The 20421-nt window shown below is 42.9% G+C and overlaps 1 protein-coding gene across 4 annotated transcripts in view; it reads right to left on the bottom strand.

The window, feature by feature from the left end:
* rasal2 (RAS protein activator like 2) overlaps positions 1-20421 on the bottom strand; it is a 74829-nt gene that overhangs the window by 21490 nt on the left and 32918 nt on the right. For 3 of the 4 annotated variants that reach the window (XM_073490699.1, XM_073490696.1, XM_073490697.1), the window contains exons 2-5: positions 20283-20410; positions 19893-20016; positions 4376-4479; positions 292-404 (exon numbers count right to left, since the gene is read on the bottom strand). In XM_073490699.1, the coding sequence (XP_073346800.1) occupies positions 292-404; positions 4376-4479; positions 19893-20016; positions 20283-20410 (469 nt within the window). Of the gene's footprint in view, positions 1-291; positions 405-4375; positions 4480-15348; positions 15425-19892; positions 20017-20282; positions 20411-20421 lie in introns of those variants that run through there. The other variant, XM_073490700.1, reaches the window with a different exon arrangement.

Raw genomic sequence — 20421 nt, 5'->3', positions numbered from 1 at the left:
ATTAATTATCAGAATAGATGGCAGCTAATTTCCGTTCGATCGGCTGATCCTTGCAGCTCTGCGTTCCTCCCAAAACAATCTCAGATGGACACACAGTGAACACTGATTCAATCTCCTGACCGTCAGCAGCAGCTGAGCGACACAAACACAGACTCTTTACAATCAGCCGTCACACACGGTCCAAACTGTAACTGACTCAACGGACCTGACGGGAGTGAAATCATCTCCTGCACTGTTCACACAGCTGTGAGCCGTCAGATAATAGACTCTCTGAAGGATCGTAAGAGTTACCTGTCAGCGTCAGCAGGCCGGAGCGACGGCAGTCTGAAGCTGGTGTTTCTGTCCAGTTTGGTCTGACTCTTCGTCCTCTTGATGGAGCCTTTGAGACGTTTACTGAAAAACCCCTGAAAGATTCAAAAAGAGGACAGAAGATCAGACTCAGGGAGACAGACAGGTGTGTGATGAAGGTGAGGTCAGAGGAAACAGGAAGTCAGACTGATCTGGTTCACCCTAGGCTGGAGGAGGAGGAGGAGGAGGAGGAGGAGGAGGAGGAAGCAGCTTCACAGAGACCTCTAACATTCATGTCATCACTGTGTCTTTCTACAGGAGGTAAATAAAACCATGAGGATTCATCTTCTGCTGACCGTACATATCCGGTGAGTTTTATAAAACTCTGTCTGGTAGTTTTCTGAATGTTGGCAGTAAACAAGAAGCAGTGATCGACTTCTAATGGAGGCAGAGTTTCAGCCATATTTATAACATCTCTTGAGGCTCAAAGTGAAAGTTAAAGGGAAAATAAGGTGTGTGTCTTCACACATGAGTACTGTCAAACAGAAAACACATTACGTGGTGAAAAAAACATTTCTTTCAGAACAAGGTCGGTTTTTCTGAGCTTTCGCAGCTCGAATGAATAAATCAATATCACGTCACCACTCATGAGAACGGTGGATCTGTTGACTGTTTCCGTTGGTCATCACCCTGTATTATACACAACATTATAGACGATGTGACGAAGCTGATTTGAGATGAGTGAGCTCGATGCTGCTGTGAATGTGAAGTCTACCAGCGTGGGAGTGAAGCTGCTGCATCCATCGGTCAACTGTCAAATCCACCAGACTCCTTTGATAAAAACTGTCATTTTACATCGCAGAACATCCATCAGTGTAGTTTGTTTGTGACTTTGGTGATTAATTTGAGGAGTTTTGGGAAACGTACACAGATTATAACCTTTAAAAAGGCATCGGCATGAAGATGATGAGCCGGTAAAAGACTCACAGAAATGTCCGTCCATCCATCCGACACGATAATTTAGTGTTTTCCTCACACTCCTGAGGATTAATGAATATTGTAAGGCTGCAATAATGTTTATTAAAGATATAAAATGTACGATTTCTGCATTAAAATGTCTAAAAATGACTCGACCTTTGTTCTACATGTTGTTGAGTTGTGTTCTTACATTATCCCAAATGTTTCAACAATGTTCAAACCAGAGAAATCCTCCTGTTTCCTCGAGGTAACGCTGCGTTTCATCTGGTGGCCATAACTTCAGGAGACAGTCAGAGCCGAGACTAACCACAACGTGACGAAAGCTTTAAAACATTACCTGTTTTACTTCCTGGTATTAAGTATTTTAAAGATTTGTTTGTCGGACTAAATAAAACATGTGGTGACTTCACTTTTAACTCATCAATGAGACATAATGTGCAGATGAACTGATGATGAACAGATGACAGTCAGTGACAGTCAGTGACGGGCTGGTGCTCATCCTCAGCACATAAACATCTTCAGATGAGACAAACTGATCAGGTGTTGTTGCTTGGGTTGCTATGACGACCAGGACATCAGTGTGAACTCGACTGCCTCCTGCAGGTCAAACACTGACATGGTTTTCAGTGGACAGTGGATGATGAGTCAGCGCTCCGTCAGCGCTGCAGGGTCACGTGACTCAGCCGATCAAACCCTTCGGCTCCTCTTCACCTATCAGTTCCTCCGTGACAATAAAAGCCCGGTGCAGAGCACAGGAAGTGAGCGGCCTCATTTCCTGAGATATTAATATCCTCAAACACATCTCAGTCTCCCTCCTCAACCTCCTCACCCTCATGTCCTCCCCCACTGACTCCCTCCAGGCTCATTGGCTCCGTTAATGCATCAGAATAAAGATCCGGCTGGTCCAGAATATCTGCACCACCTCCACCTCACAGGCTGATCACAGATATTGATCAGGATTATTGGTCTGCGTGGATCAGTGAACATCACGATTCAGTGTTTAAAGCAGAGGACTGACTGCTAGATGTATTTATGATCCTGTCGTCATCTCCCAGCATGCACCCTGTCTGTCTGTATTTACTGTATGAAGTCCTCTGAAGCTTCAACACAAACTCTCTGCAAGAAGTCACATTTCTACCACATGAACAACGTCAGCAACAACTCAGAGACACAACATTCATGACGTTAAAGGAACAGTTCACTCAAAAATGTAGATTCAGTCAGGTGAAGTCTCGTAGTCCACGAAACATTTCTGGAGCTTCACAGTAAAACAGAGTTGCAGCGTTCTGCTGAACAGCTGAAGCAGCTGGAGATGATTTAAACATCAGATGTCTCCACACAGCTCGTCTGCTGCGATCACAGAGATCAACCTGATCTGAGGAGACCAGATTAACATCCTTTATTAAGATGCTCAGATAAAAGTGTTGGCGTGTCTGAACTGGGTGCACACATCGGGAGGCTGGGGTGGTGACGACAACGCGGCCAAACAGAGGACCGGCCTTTGAACATTTTTAAGTGTGATCTGGATCTCCAGCCGTGTCCGCAACGACAAAACCGGGTGTTTCTAAGGATTCCATCTTTAGTCGTGTTTATGGAAACCTAAAACAGATATTTGTCGAGCGAAGACGGGCCATTTCCAGCCATGTTTGTGGCAACAGATCCTGGTGTTTGTTCAGGTTAACTCAGGACATTTCAAACCATATTCATGGCGACCAAAGAAAAGTATTTTAATTAGAGCCATGATGTTTTCTAACCATAACCAAGTGGTTTTTGTGACTAACCAGAGCAGAAACACAGAGTTGTAACGAGAGAAATAGAAAAACACTTAGCTAACATTTATTCTGGAGATTGGATCGATTCTTAACCGTGTTTCCATCACATGAAATAAAATCTTTAGTTTGTAAGAAGCATCAGAAACTCAAAGACTGAACTCTCCACCTGGTTTAGAGAATATCTCACTTCAGTTTGGACTCCTGACCTCTTCATGACTGTACGACATGTTTCTGACTCTGTATTCGATCACACAATCACAGTCTCTGATAAAGAAATTAAACGTTACAGTAAAGCCTGCATCCTTTTTCTGAGGTGTCTCTGTTAATAACATGCTAACAGAGTCAGCAGACGATCCTCTCTGACGAGTGTTTGTAGTATTTATACCTCCTATTAGTACTGGATGCTGTACTTCATGTTACTGTCTGTACTTTTACACTGAATTAGATTTAAAACCAATTAAATCCACGCTCCATCTGTGTAAACTGTCATGTAAATGTCTTCATCTGATTATCAGCAGCCTCCTAATGCACATAACCTGATTAATAGAGCTGTAACTGATTACTGCAGGTAATCAGAGTACTGCCGCAGGCTTCATTATGTAGAAAACATCAATAAGTGAGTCTGAGCTGGACTATATTTAGCTGACAGATGAAAGGTTTCATCTTCAGCTGTCAGGAGTCCAAACATGACTGTGAAGTGTTGAGGTGGATATCTAACAGCTCTCAGAGGTCGTCAACACAAACATCTTAACCATCTGCTGCCGTGTGAGGCGAGAGTCGGACTGTGATGGGGAGTAAAGCCTCATTCCCAGGACGTCAAACAGCCACATGTTGGGTTGGTAAAGCGTCCCGAGCAGCAACAAAGTGAGAAAATAAGAAACTCTCTGCAGATACGAGACACTAACACGCCTTTTCTCCCCATTCCAGCCTCCCTCTCTGTCTGTTTACGTCTTTTACGTCTTTGTCTCGTCTCGCTGCGTCTGCCGTGCGTGATGTGCTCTGATAGGTCGACATCAGTCTGGTGATGTTGGGAAGGCGGCGTGCGATGACGCCAAATAACAATAATCCATAATTCACCTCAAATGCACCAAAATGTGAGGAGGAGAAAGTTCAGATGTTTGTGTTCAGATGTAGAGAGGAAAAGTCTCAGAGATACTCAAGTAACGTACCGATACCTGAAACATGTACTGCAGTACACCTCAGACACACAGTTTAAAATAGTATCACAGCTTCATGATTAAAAACAAACACATACTGACGGATAATGATTTTTATCGGCATCTGTTGTTTGTCTTTAGTCAAACTCAGCTTCAGTCAGAAAGTCGTCTCTTACTCACCGGCACTTTGAAAGGCGACGAGTTTGGATTGTCGACGGCGACGCTCTTCTCTGAACTCAGACCGGAGATGCTCCTCCTCCTCGGAGATCGCTCCGAAGACACTTCTGCAGAGACAAACAGAGAGTGTGTTAGATCAACCTCAGCAGCCTCTTCCTCCTCTGTCACAATCATCATCATCATCATCATCATCATCATCATCATCAGCGTAGAGCAGGACGGATGGAGGACGTGCTGATGACAGTCAAACACGGTGGAGGAGGTGGAGGAGACGTTTGTTTAATGGCAGCTGCTTCCTGCTTCACCTTCAGCAGGTGGAAACAAAACGACTGAGCTCATCTTTTCAACAACATATCTTTACTTTAAGCCAACGACCACATCAGGCTCGTTTAAATGACTAAAGTCTGACTTTAATCAACCAAATGTGACAAATCAAGATTTCTCTGTCCAGAAAGACAGTTTCTTCTGTGGACAAATCTTTAAAGAGATCACAAACCAACAATCTATTGATTATTAATGAATGTATCTGTGTCCACAGCCGGATGCAGCTTCACTCTCTCTCTACATGACTTCATTATCAACCAGAACTGTTGGATGTGGATCAGATTTTCCTTCATGACATCAAACCTGCAGTGTTTCTGTGCTGCTCTGATTATTTCTGCTGTCTGTCTGAGCGGTTACAGAGAAGTGTGTCAAGGACGGCAGGACAGACAGACGTACAGGTTCACAGCCCCACATCAGCACCCTCTGCCCTGCTGAAGGCCTCGAGTCCCATCAGCTCAGCTAATATTCCTTCTTCTTACAGACATTCACCAGACAAGCTTGACTGACAAAACACAGAGACATGTAACTTCTGGATGGTGGCTGGTCCTGGTTTGAGTTGAGCCCAGTGAAAGGCCACGTCCTCAGAGCTGGCTCACATCCAGCTGCATCGATTTTAAGCTAATTTTAGCCCCTCTTACTTCCTCTCCAGCTAACTCAACAGCCATCTTGTCTGAGGTGTGTCTCTGGAGGCCTGAGCGCCTCTCCAACCAGCTCCTGAAAAACACCTACGAGTCCGTTAACAGCTGCAGGGACGCTCCTGACGACGCCTCAGCAGACAGGACGCTCAAAATAACTCCTCACCTCCGACAGCAGGCTGGTGACAGAGGATCTCCTGAGGTCCTCACACACAGGCAGCTAAATGAGGACCAGCTTCATTTCACATTATATCAAAGGACAGGATGTATGGATACGACTGCGAAGCATTTCTGATAACATACAGCACTTTTGGACTGATTTTCAGGACACTTGTGGGCAGCAGAACAAGTTGTAAACGCATCATCTGACAGATTATCAGATTACAAAGCAGTTTATGCTAAAATGTTAGCAAACCGCTTCCACATCCAGCAGACACAGAGCAACATGCAGCATCGGGCAGCTGCTGGTTTGGTCTCCGGAGGGAAATATCTGACTGTGTCGCTGTGAGATAATTCTTCACCAGTTAGTCTGAAACTTTAGAGACACTGAAAAGCTCCAGAACTGAGACGAGCTGCAGAGTCGGTGATAACTCTGTAACAAACCCCTCTCACACCAGACATAATCAATGATCCACAATTAATACAGAGATATTCAACGCAGCAGCTTGTTTACTTTAACTGCTCATTCTGAAGTAATCCTGATGTCACAGCGTGATGTCACAGCGTGATGTCACAGCGTGATGTCACAGCGTGATGTCTGCAGACAGGTGACACCATCTACGTATGGACTGGTTCACTGTAAAGCTCAGTGTCACGGTGGTATTCAGTCTGACACCAGGACTGTTTTGAAGGTCAAATTACGGCACAAAGGAAGCTGGCAGCGTGCAACCACAACATGAAGTGTCACTGTTCTCCCCGGTCACTCTCCCCAGGCAACAGTGGAACAACCGGAACAACTGTCAAAAGCAAAAGAAGCGGCTGACGGAGGAGACAGAAAGGTGAAGAGGGAGAGAGACAGAAACCAAAATAAAACAAGAGTGAACGGACGATCGTTCACTGGATGGAGACGCTCCAGTGTCGTGTCAGAGTCTGTTCAGCTGTTGATACGTGATCAGTCAGTTTAAAAACCGGCCCGGGCGATAAGACGATAACAATATGTATCAACGATAGACACGTCATCTAGAGCAAAGAACAAATAGTTAGATAAAATGTTCAATAGTTCGACAGCACGCGGCGACATAAACAGCCTATCACATATTGATAATGGAGCGTGCTACGAGTCACGCGCAAACAGCCAATCATTTATCAGGCGTGTAGTTCGGTTGAACCGTCGCCATGTGACTGACAACAGAAGAGCGTGTCAGAGGCGTCACTATGAACCAGCCGTGCTCCGCCTGTAAAACTATTAACTCACACAGCAGCTCTGGGAATGTCTGCTTTCCTTGCGGTCTGAAACCTACGAGCTGTAGTCGTGCCGGCAAACACACCGACCCCTTCAGCCTCTGTCTGAGTCTTCTGCTGCTCCTCTCGGTGTCACTCATCCTCCAGAGCCGCTCTTCGCTGCTGGAGTGTCTCCGGGCTCGTTACGTAGAGCAGACAGGCCACCGCTGCTCCACCACCCGGCCTGTTTGCTCTACGTAATGAGCCCCAAGACGCTGCAGCTGCAACAGCCAAAGGGGCACCGGGGCAACTATGACTCATAATCTGCCGCACCAGCTCCACCGCTGACCGAGCGTTTTACAAACCAAACACACAACCCATTAACACCACAGTGAGAAAATGAGTGCTGACGGAGACGACACTGAATAAAAAAGGACACGTCAGCTCGCTGGTATGTTTTTATTTGTGTGTTTTTCCTTGTCGTGTGATATTTATAACCTGTGTGTCTTGATAAAGTGGTTACATTCAAAATGAGGAGGTTAAATTCAACATGTTTTAGTCTGGTCTTTAAAAATGATAATACTAGGGCAGGGCATTCACAATGATCAATAATTATCGATATGAAACTTCACTCTCATGATGGACTTTTTAGCCATATTGCCCAGGTCTGCAACCTGCTTATTAATACAACCGGCTGTGTTACTCTGCATTTTCACAGTACTGAGATCTGACAAGTGCAGCTGCTACAGGTATCAATACAGCAGAAAATGAGGATTGAAACTGTTTCAAACAGAGCTGGCTGATGCCCCATGCTGGGTTTAAAACATGTCTGTAGCTTAGCTGTGTTCAGCCAATGGACTGCAGAAAATAAACTTCACTGCCACAGTGTCTCTGGTTCGTTTAACGGAGCGGGTTCAATAAGACAATAATAAACAGGACATGAAGACGTTATGCAACAAACTCCTTTTGATTTCCTCTCCCACATGTCACAAACAACAACAGCTCTGAGGGGACACACTTCATTTTTCTCTCCGGTGGGCGACTTCTACATCACGATGTTACGATGATCAGAGGTCAGAGGTCGACGACTGTCAGCTCTCAGCGATAAACGATGTCATTGTCTATCAGCCCAACCCTAGCTTCAAATGTACACTCACTCATCTCCAATAAAAACTGCATGTAAACTGCTGCAGACTCTCTTCTGATGACATTACAGTGTGTCATAAACCATTTATTAAATCTATAATGTAAACTGCTTATACCTGCTGAATAAGGGGGTTAAAGTGACCGATACAAATGATCCAACAGCTGCCAGCCGGTCGTGAATCAACTGTGCTCACACTAAAGTTTATTTCACACATAACGAAGAGTCAGGATGTAATTGTGGCTGCTGGATATCAGCTCATCATCCAGTAAACACAATCAACAGTGTCAGATCGATGCTGAACCAACAGAGACATCAAATCAGCAGCGTGTGGACGTCACATGATGTTTAAATGGTATGAAAACACATGAACGTGCCGCCTGATGCAACAGGAAACATCCAGCTCAGTTTGACGGAGCGACAGTGAACGCAGCATGCAGCAGCCGTCAGCATTCATCAGCTTTTTAAAGTGCTGGATCAAGTTCCAGCTGCAGGGTGCAGGGGGCACGCTGCGCTGCAGGAAGCCGGACAAACTTTCATGCATCCCCCTCCCTTCCTCCCTCCCTCCCCCCCGAGAGGAAGAGGAGCGATGATGTCCCAACGCAGCGGACATCATCGCTCCTCTTCCTCACCGCTGAGACAAAGTTGAGGCAACATGCCGCAGGAAGCCAGGTATGACAAGCCGGTCACATGACATGGACAGAAACACAGAGAGAGAGGAAGAGACGGTACCTCGATCACAGCTGTTCCCCATCATCTGAGGAGAGGACACACACACACACACATACACACACACACACACACACACACGGTCAGACGGGATTGGCCGAAGCAGCCGCCACCTGTCAGCCAATGAGGTTAAGCTGCAAACGTCCGTCTTCGTCCCGTGAACATCCTCGACTCGGCGTCCCCCCCGACCTGCCTCTCCCTCCTCAGCACCGCATCCTCCTTCCTCCTCCTCCTCACGGTCCCTCCTCTCCCATCTCTGCCCTTCTCCCTCTCTCGCCCTCCCTCTCTCTCCACTCAGCAGTAATTCTAGCCCTCGCTCTACCGCCCTCTCTCTCTCTCTCTCTCTCTCTCTCTCTCTCGCAGCGCCGAGGTTTTACCGCATTTATTCAATCAATCCTCCAACTGCACTGTTCTGCTTTCTGCTTTCTCTCCGTCCTCACGTCTTCCTCCTCTCCTCTCTCGCTCTGCAGACGCTCCTCTCTCTCTCTCTCTCTCTCTGCAGCAGCCTCGCTCGCTCTTCTTCTTCTTCTCCTTCTTCTCCTCCTCCTCTGGAGCTACATTTATCGCTGCGCTCAGAGGATAATTACTAAATAAGTTTCCCCTCAGTCGACTGATGTGGGACACAACTCTGGGGGCTTCAGCTATTAACTGTGTGTGTGTTTGTGTGTGTGTGTGTGTGTGTGTGTGTGTGTGTGAGAGAGAGAGTGAGAGAGAGAGAGAGAGGTAGACGGAGGAGCATCACATCAGGGATGAAACTAAAAACAGTAACTTTACAGTAATCTTATTATTTGTTAATCCTTCTATTTATGACATTAAAGGAACAGTTCACCCCCAATTTTTTTTTTAAAAACACAGCCATCATCTCCTCCTGATGATATAAAGTCAGGCTCAGCCATCATCTCCTCCTGATGATATAAAGTCAGGCTCAGCCATCATCTCCTCCTGATGATATAAAGTCAGGCTCAGCCATCATCTCCTCCTGATGATATAAAGTCAGGCTCAGCCATCATCTCCTAAAGGTTGTAAATAACAGCCACTTCAGCGTTTTCTGTTCTGTCCAAATGTGCAACTAAATTTTGTCTCTTTAGTTCAGAGTTTTGATGGAAACAAGCAGCTGCCTCAGTTCAACAGACTCCATCTCTTTTATATACATTTGGGTTTAATGCCAGAAATAAAAAGCTGCCTCCTCGTCACACCACAGCTCACATCTGACTTTCTCACTAATATTGATCAGAAAAATTTGCTAAAAAGATTTTTTTTCGTCATCACCAGAAGTTCAAACTTTAACTGAACACATTTTGATCAGAAAACTGTCTGATGCTAACACTGTTAGCTCAGCAGCTACAGTGAAGATTACATCTTAGCAGAATGCTGCAACTGTTTTACTGTGACTAACTAGTACATTAATTCAGTCCAAACTATGGTCTTCTTTATATTTAGTTGAGCATTATCAATCGAGCCTTACAGTCAGGGATCGACTGATTTGTTTGTTATTTTCAGGGCTGATATCGATCATTAGTAATCAAAGACACTGATAACTGATATCTGGATCAGACACAATTCTATAATAACCAGCAATGAAATAAAACTAACTACATTTGACTCAAGCACTGTTCTTAAGTAAATACTTGAGTATTTTTCCCATTTTCTGTACTTTATACTTCCACTACGTTTTGGAGGCCAATATTGTACTTTTACTCCACGACAAAGTAGCTAGTTACTTTGCAGGATCCCGTTGTTAATATTTTTTAATTGATTTACTTATTGGTGATCTGGTAAAAATGCAACACTAATAATCTGACAGATACTGAGTCTACAGCTGAAAATGTAATAAAGTTTCATTGTCTATTCATGCGAGAAATGATAAGTAAGTTTTGGGGCTGTGATGCTTTCAGGTGCATCTAAAGTGTTGGATTTCTGGGAGATATTATTTAAAGATAAATACAGTTTAATTATTCAGATGAGAGCTCTAAAAACAGCTGGTTATACTGAAGTCCCTGACGTGCGGTGCATCTGTGTGTGAGAGCAGCCGGTCGGTCAGTGATCTTCAGTCCTTTATCCTCCTCCTGCTGCTGCTGTTAACGAGTTATTGATTAGAGGAGGCTCGGTCACGGCTCGGCTCGATCAATCGTTTCGGTGGATTCACCAGAGTCTCCTCTGACAGAGACACCGCGGTGACCTTCACAAACTGGGACACAGTCAGACTGGAGACCAGCAGGAGTCACGATACACAGCGATCAGTGAAGTTCTGCTGCTGAACGCTGGCATTTTATAATCAATACGTTACAGGCCTGAAGTTTGAGTCTGGTGTTGTTCCAAACATTTCCTGCAGTCTAACCAACAATGAGTTGATCCTGATACTGATGAATGCTTTAGTCCTCTGTGCCACAGAGCTCAAACAACAGTGCTTATTAATGTATTAGTTAAACAGATAATAAATGGAAATATAGGGTCATTTGACACCTCGGCCCTCTCAGTTCATGTCAGGGAAAACTCATGTAAAAACTTCTATTAAATTCTGAGACCTTGTAAAATCCTGCAGCTGTGTTTAGAAAACACCTTTTAGTTTTGAATTTTTGAACTGAACGCATCATATTTGTGATTCTTTGTGTATTTTCAGCCTCACTAACGTCTTTTTGTTCACTGGATGCAAAACAAAACGGTTGAGTCAAGTTTTCGTCACATTTTGTCCCCTGACGTTGAATAATTTGATTATTTGTGCACCAGCTGTCAGTCTGGAGCGATGAGACTCCACCTGCAGCGGTCTGAGTCTGACCTTTGACCCTGACCACAGTGACCCGTCCTGAACGTGGGCGGAGCTCTAACACAGACCGCGGTGTGGTCAGTGGAGTATGAATGTGAGGCAGTGATGTCATCAGGATGCAGGAGGAATGCTGGGAATGTTTGAAGGCCGACACGAGTTAAAGTGTAATTCATGCGCTGACACACCTGACGACAGTTGAAACACCGACACAACAAAAGTAATCTGCTGCTGAAAGACGTCTTTGTATAATCAGTCTGTCTGCTCGACTGGGTGCAGCTGCACACCGACAGGCTGAGAGTTCAACTCCCTGAACAAACTGATCCGTGCGGAGGCCCGAGACGGACACAACCAACATTAACATGAAAAACTAGCTTAATATGTCATTAAATGCACAAAAATGAGTCTAAAAACAAATGTTGGAATTAAATAATTATAAAATGTTACATAAATGATCATTTCTGTTTTTGTTTTGTTTTTTCTTCAGTATGTATTTGCCCTGTTTCTGTTTTCTCTCAGGTCACTTTCACTTGTTTAGTTAGACGTCAATAATCAACAACAGTTGCAGTCTTCCTCCTCCTCCTCCTCCTCCTCTTCCTCCTCCTCATCCTCTTCAGACACACAGATCTGCTTTCACAACAAATATTCAGGGAATTTCTGTCCACAGAATGAAACCAGTTCTGTGCGAGCCGCCTCCTCTCACATCACTTCACATTCCTCTCCACTCATGAATATTAACATTTCTGTTCACACGCTGCACGTCGAGTGTTTACATCAACTTTAACATCTGGAGGGAGTGCACGTCTGACTGTTGTTGTTGTTGTTGTCGTCGTCTAACTGGAGTTTGTTTATATTGTTTCATTATTTAGTTTATTTCGTTAGAAGAGATCATAACTGACTAATAACCTGCTCCAGCTTCATGTTAATGTGGCTCGTGCCGTTTCACGTCCGACCTCGTTACCTATTTCTATTTTTGATGATTTTTTATTCAAACATTTAAAACCATCTGATGTTTTGTGGAACAATATCCAACTGGATAATTATTATCCAAGAAGAATAATCATGATTTTCTTTCTGTCATTAAACTAAACAAATATGAAACACAAGCAGCCAGAAAAGACCTTTTTAATGATTTACAGCAGAGAAATGACGATTTCAATCAGGAACCACCTGCTGACACTACTTACTGTGTCAGACTGACGGATGATGCTCCACCAGGCTGTGATTTAGATTTAATATCTGACTAAAGGAAAAAGGTCAACGAGAGCAGAAAACAGAGCAGATCTGTTTGACTTAGATGACTCATGTCAGTCGATACCAAACAGGTACTGAGATTAAACCGTCATATACATGAAGGGAACAGGCAGGGAGAGCCGGCAGGGACAGGACCACACAAAGACATTTTAAAATGTAAATGAGAACAATACAAAGTGTCCATGGAGTTGAATTAAAGCCTGATGGATCTGATCCAGAGTCAGTCTGTCATCCAGCTGCAGACTGAATCAGTTCAACGAGTCGTGACAAGGACACTGTTCTCATTAAGAGACAGAGCGCTCAGCCTGAAGCTGCAGACTCGCTGTGTCACCGCCGGTCTGAACGCTCTGCAGGTTCAAGACTCTGTTTCAATCATGATTTTCTCAATCATGACTCTAACCCTTAGTAAGGGTAAAGTAAATCTGGGTAAGTTACCTAGATTTACTCTGTAGAAAAGAGCAGAATGGTCCTTTAAGAGGAGACACTACAGGTGAACAGTGTGGAGGACTGAAAGTGTCTCAATAAACACATAGAAATATAGTTTTATTTTACTTCTGTATTCATTCACCAATTTCTGTGCTTTCTTTAGTGTCTCAAGTGTTTGGACTTGTTTTAACATTTTATCTATTAATCTATTAATGTTAAAATGTATGTGTTTTTTTACCTTTGTATTTTGCAGGCATACATGAACTAAATAAACAGATCATACATAAATAGATTTGAATGAATAAAATAATACATTTTATATTTATTTCGGCATTTTAACCTTTGCATTTTGTAATATTGTAATATAATTTGTATTATTTTTGTTGCATTTTTGACATATTTACTTATTTGCTGAGCTATTTTTTTCTTTTTTCTTTATTTATTTATGATTCTGGCTGTTTCAATCCTCCATAGGAGAGGGGTAAAAACTTTAACTACTAGATATCACCATGAATTCACAATTCATGAAAAATGTACAGAAATATCCTGAACATAAATCTGCATTAAAACAAACAGCTCAACGTGAACTTTTTCTGTCCACTCGTCTGAACGGAGACGTGTTGGAGTAGAAGGATGTCCCGCTGACCACAGCACGAGACGTAATGAAGACACACAGAAGACACTCGTCTTCAGTGAACTTGGGACACAATGATCTAATTACAGCTGAACTGGGGACAGCTGGAGCCACAATTTAGGCTAACTGTCACAGCATCCGTTAATAATGAAGAGCAGCCAAGTGCACGCAGCCGGAAGACATGCGCACGTTCACCGTGACGACGCACGCTGCACGTAAAACCACAGAAGAAGAGATGCTGCACGTAAAACCACAGAAGAAGAGATGCTGCACGTAAAACCACAGAAGAAGAAGAGGATGAGCTGCTGCACGTAAAACCAGAGAAGAAGAAGAGGATGAGCTGCTGCTGTCCCCCAGAACTCCTCCACACAGGAACCAGAACTGAACCTGGGCTCTCTCTCCACAAACACCTGCTACTCCACCACATCTCAGAGGGAAAAACTTTACTTTTTACTCCATTACTTTTATCTGACAGCTTTAGTTACTTTACAAATTACGATTTTTACACACAAAACATTTCAAAATATAAAGTTCAGCTGGAACGATCAGTCCAAGAATCAATTAACAACAGTGATGGAATGTAACTAAGTACATTTACTCAAGTACCCTACTTAAATACAACAAAGTTCCAGGTACTTGTACTTTCCATTTTTCCTCCACCACATTTACTTAATAACTTTGGTTACACAGACACACACACAGACAAATTCATCATTTACTTGTACTTTTGATATTTAAGTATATTTAATATCAGATACTTTTAGACTTTTACTCAAGTACTCAAGTGTTTATATAGCCGACTTTCACTTTTACCAAAGTAATATTTTTACATGATATCTTTACTTTTACTCAAGTACAACTGTTTGGGTACTTTTAATAACACTGCCAAGTATGATTGTAACCAAGTACAGTTACTGAAGTACAAATCTGAGATATGTGTACTTAGTGTACTTGAGTATTTCCATTTTCTGCTACTTTGTACTTCCACTCCACCTTAAATATTGAACTTTTTACTCCACTACATTTGTTTGATAACTTTAGTTACTAGTTACAGATTCTGACCACAGTATAAACACACACGTAAATATAAGTAATATTTACTTTTGATGCTTGAGTACATTTAACATCAGATATTTAAAGCCAACGGGGACATTTAACCACACCGAGTACTTTTACTTTGACTACTTTAAAAATTCAAAGTTGATTATACTGAGATACTGTAACTTCAAGAGGAATTTAAATGCAGTACATTTACTTTGAGTACTTCAAGTACTTTAAGTACATGTTCCTGATTATACTTCCATACTTTTACTTCAGTAGGAGTTAGAATGCAGTACTTTTACTTGCAGTGGAGTATTTCTACCGTGTTGTACTGGTACTTTTACAGAAGAAACGGGTCTGAGTACTTCTTCCCCCACCGCAGCGTCAGTAGTGATCGATCAGTGATCGATCAGTGATCGATCAGTGATCGGCTCAGAGCCGGGCTGCTGTGAGTTGGGTGTCTGATTGGCTCCTCGGGTCGCTGCGGGGTTTCACGCGCTGATCCGCTTCACGCGAGTTTCACGTCTGTTTGTAACGAAGCGACCGCAGAGCACGCGCGCAGCGTCGCTCTGCAGACGCACGTCACGTCACGTTTAAACACCGGAAGTGTTTTGTTTGATTAAAGAGTTTAAAAAGAGAAGAACTCACCCAGAAAGTCCATCTGAGCGGATCGTCAGCTCGGGTCCCCTGAGAGGAAACTCACTGAGTGTGTGTGTGTGTGTGTGTGTGTGAGTCCACTCACAACACGCTGCAGACACACACACTTCCGGCCCGCACCTTCACAATAAAGGTCCCGCTGAGGATACGTGAGCTGCAGTGTTGATCAGCCTCATTTAATATTTCAATAACAGTAATAATCATTTTAACTTACATATAAGATTGAATAACAAAATCAACCTTGTGCTTTAACTTCCATATTTCACTGATGCATATATTTATTTAGTATTCCAGTATATTTCTATTCATACTCTGTTTCTTTGAAAATATGAATTACTTAAAATATCAAAATGTATGTTTGTGTAGTGTTAATGTATGGTGGACTGAAACCGTCAAAATCTAAAATAAATAAAGCAATAAATAAAAATTAACATGCTATTAAATGCACCACAATTAATTAATTAATTAATTAAAAATAAATGTAGGTATTAATAAATTCATGAAATGTGTTTGATACAATAAGTAATAATAATTAATGTAATTTACAATTGAACGTATTAATGTATTCACTTTTAAATTAATTTATATATTAAGGTTCTTTCATGCATTCTTTTACTTTTGCATTTTGCAAAATAACACACAAAGAAAGAAAGAAATACAGACTGCTGCAGAGCGACAACAACACGTGGCTTCAGGCTAAAGTTTTACAGGTTCAGAAATGTTAAACTGTTTTATTGTTTTGTTTATGGACTGAATCCAGAATGTTTACAGGCTTTTATTTTGAAAATGAGCTCTCGGGGTGTGTGGTTTTATTGTGGCGGTGCTGACAGGTGGAGAGCAGACTGAGGAATGCAGCAGATCCTGAGCAGAAGTCAGACAGATTCACCTCAACCAGAGTTTAGACTGAAACAACAGCAGAACAACGGAGGGAGGAAAGTACTTTATATAGTGTGTGTGTGTGTGTGTGTGTGTGTGTGTGTGTGTGTGTGTGTGTGTGTATAAATATAATATAAATAAATATATAAAAGGGAGAAAAGATTTCCAAATAAATCTCAGATCTCAGGAGTACAAACAGCCCCGGCCTCCAGGACGACTTTCTTTCTTCGAGTTCTTTTATGTTTCAGTAAATAAACAGGATCAGGACGGACGCCGTCTTTATCTCTCAGCTCCACTAACGATCTGCAACACTTAGACCTGCTGATGACTGACTGCACCTTTAACTCTAAACACGCCTGGAGAGAAACCTGTGGAGATCTGTGCGGGGTCGCGACCTGCATCCTGACAGGGTCACCTGTGCTCTGCAGGTAACGAGGCCTCTGGCTGTTTTCACACGCGGATCACTTTCCTGTGACCTCATCTTCAGTTAAAGTCCATCACAACGGCAGGAAAGGGTGAAGAAGAAGAGGGTGATGATGATGATGATGTGCTGCAGAGCTGCAGGCGTCTCCGAGCTGAGACACTTAACGAGCAGTCTGTCAACACTGTAATTAGACTGTGGACTGAAATTATATCTCAGCTACTGTCACTGCTGCTGCTGCTCGTCCTTCAGTGTGACAACAAAAAACAACAGCAAGAAGAAGAAGAAGAAGAAGAAGAAGAAGAAGAAGAAGAAGAAGGAGAAGAAGAAGAAGAAGAAGAAGAAGAAGAAGAAGAAGAAGAAGAAGAGGGTGATAAAGGAGATTCTCATTTCCTGTTTCATTATTTCACTTCCCAGTCCGGCTTCATTCACCTCACGTCAGTCTGAAGCTTCAACAGCACAAAGAGACAGAACCAAACTCTTCAAAAGACTCAAACAGCAAAACAACTGAACTCACAATACCCAGTTTAATACCAGTGTCAAACCCAGTATATATCCACCATCAAACCCAGTATATATCCACCGTCAAACCCAGTATATATCCACCGTCAAACCCAGTATATATCCACCGTCAAACCCAGTATATTTCCACCGTCAAACCCAGTATATATCCACCATCAAACCCAGTATATATCCACCATCAAACCCAGTATATATCCACCGTCAAACCCAGTATATATCCACCGTCAAACCCAGTATATATCCACCATCAAACCCAGTATATATCCAGTTTTAAACCAGTAGAAATCTAGTTTTAACCAGTATAAATCTAGTTTTAAACCAGTATAAATCTAGTTTTAAACCAGTATATATACAGTTTTAAACCAGTATAAATCTGGCAGTATAACAACTGTAAATCCAGAACTGAACCAGGTCGATATCCTGAACTAATCCCAGTATAATCTGAGTCCAAACCCAGTCTGAACTGGTTGTTGGAGGCCTGTTTGTGTGGGCAGACTGGGTACATTAACATATAAATAACCTCCTCCCCCGGTGCTGGTGGGAGGTGGGTGAGGAGGGGTGAGGGGGGATTAAGGAGGTCAGTGAATGAATGAGTTTGTGTGTGGCTGAATGAGCAGGAGGAGGAGGAGGGAGTCTTCTGTCCATCCAATAACTGATCAATAAACTGATCTACAGCCTGAATCGAACTCTTCTGAACTCTCTGGTCGTCGTCTCCTGTCGGTCTTGTCCGGTCCAGAGCTCACATGTGAAACCAGTTCTGGACCCCTGCAGCTCTGGGTGGGAATCCCCTCAGCCCCGGTGTCCCACGGGGGGCAGCAGGGTCAGTCCGGCTCCTTCAGACGGACGGATGGACACTGGATGCTTTGTCCTCCAGACATTCCCCGGTCCCAGCGACGTTCCCACACGGAGCAGGAAAATTACAGGCTGCACCCGAACGCCTCATTATGAGAGGAAAACATTCACCTGACCGTCCAACAGCGACGCTGGAAACGTTTCTGACTGAAGACACAAACTCATCTTTTTAAACTTACATGTAAAATAAAGACGAATCAAAGCTCAGTTAAATGACGTGAGTTTTAAATGTTGACAGACGTCTGTGATGTAAACTAGAACTGCAGAGTTTTAATGAGCAGCTCATGTTTGTTAAAACCTTGCAGCGTAGTTCGAGCAGGTCGACTTAAATCATAGAAATATTTGTTTTAGTGTGAAAAACTTAAAAACTTCAACAAAGTTGCACAACATAAAGTTTTAATAACTGGTGGTAACCAGATGTAAGTAAAAGTACTAATACCATAGAGTAAAAGTACTTTATTTTCATGAAAGTACAGAAGTACTCGCTTATAAATATACTTCAAGGTAAAAGTACTCACTTGGCCCATTTCAGAATAATACATATTATATTATTGGATTATAATTATGGATGCATTAAATGTTCATCACCTGCATCACAGCTTTTAAAGGTGAAGCTCATTTAATTATTTATATACTTAAAGATCAACAGATCGTTGGTCTTACTCTTCTTTAAAAAGATTTTCTTTAAAAAAAAAAGTATTTCACAAGAACAGCTTGACTTTATCCTGCAAACATCATAGTGAGAACAAGTCAGTGCTGATTTTAAGTTAAAGCAAAAATATAAAAGTAATCCAGGCATAAATATGGTGAAAACTGTGGCTACACACAGTAAAACACAGTGTGTAACAGAGAGTTTTAGAGAGGACTGGTCCTGGTGAGTCCTCCTCCTCCTCCTCCTCCTCCTCCTCCTCCTCCTCCTCCAAAAACAGTCCTACAGTGTCCTCCAGAGGAAATAACCCTGGTGATGTCACAGATGATGTAATCAGGGTTAATTTGGGGTTGTTTTAATGGGGCTTGATTATTGTGGTCCACAGACTGAATGCATGTATACACATGTATACATGTGTATACACGTGTATACACATGTATACATGTGTATACACGTGTATACACATGTATACATGTGTATACACGTGTATACACGTGTATACACATGAAGTACAAATGTAGTATAAACAGAACTCTGTCTGTGTTGAAGTATTGTATCCTGTTACAAACTGGAGGTGTGGAGCGTAAAAGAGTCTCTTTGCCAGCCAGTGAGGCTCTTACAACACACACCTTGCCACGGTGCATTGTGGGAAATGTAGGATACAGAGATTCTGGAGTTTGACCCTGAGTACGGACTGTCAGGACGTCAGATCAAACTTTTTATTCCAGGAAAAGTGACACATCTGTTAAATCCTCCAGCCTGGAGTACACCTCTCCAAAACCCCAGGATATTCCAGGAATTCCATGTAGTGTAACTAAATCCAGAGTGTAACTGTAATCCTCAAATACACACTGACAGCAAGAATAATACACACACACACACACACACACACACACACACACACACACAACCAAAAACCTTCTCCACTGTCTGAACATCATCACATCCACTCTTTTGTTCTCAATGTAATTAATCCCTCTAATGGCTGCTGGGATTGGCCACACACACACACACACACACACACACACACACACACACACACACACACACACACACACACACACACAGGTAATCCAGAGGCATGGTGTTACACAATCAAATGTTACTGAGCTCCGTAGCGCTGTAATCTTTACTTCCTGGTTTCCGGGCGAAGCAGCTCACTGCACCATAGTGGGTTTGTTGTCGTGGCAACAGTACTTTCTCACCGGTTCTTACCTAGCATGGCGGCGCCCTCTGCTGGGAAGTCTGGGAACTGTCCCTCTGAGGGGACGCTGACGGTCCTGCGGAGGCTTCGGCCCTTGGACGAGTTTGTGGGGCTCTCCTGAGTGTCCCCCGCAGCCTGAGGGGAGAAAAATGGGTTAAATTAGCTGTTTGATACCTGTAGTCACCCTGAATTCACTGCATAAAAATATAAATAAAAATATAAATATCTCAAAAAATGATTTCACTCGTCATGTCTAGACAAAAAAATGCAAAAATCATCAGAAACAAAACACCTTAATTTAAAACTGTGTGTTCCAGAGAGTCCCGTGAACCGTTATGAGACAGAAGAATAAAATAAAGGTTTAATCTGTAGAAATAAAGATATAATAAGTCCGCTCTGACCTCGTCGTCCTTGTTGAGCAGGATGAGCTGACTGTCAGTCAGGATGCAGTACTTCCTCTCCCAGGCGCCGCTGTCGGTGCACGGACTCTGACCGCAGGAGAACCGGTGAGCCGGAGGACCTTTCACATCTGAGGACACA

Source organism: Pagrus major, chromosome 21, assembly GCF_040436345.1.
Source record: "Pagrus major chromosome 21, Pma_NU_1.0".
Classification (NCBI taxonomy): domain Eukaryota; kingdom Metazoa; phylum Chordata; class Actinopteri; order Spariformes; family Sparidae; genus Pagrus; species Pagrus major.
The sequence above is the reverse complement of the archived record's forward strand: the minus strand, read 5'-3'. Positions and strand labels throughout refer to the sequence as shown.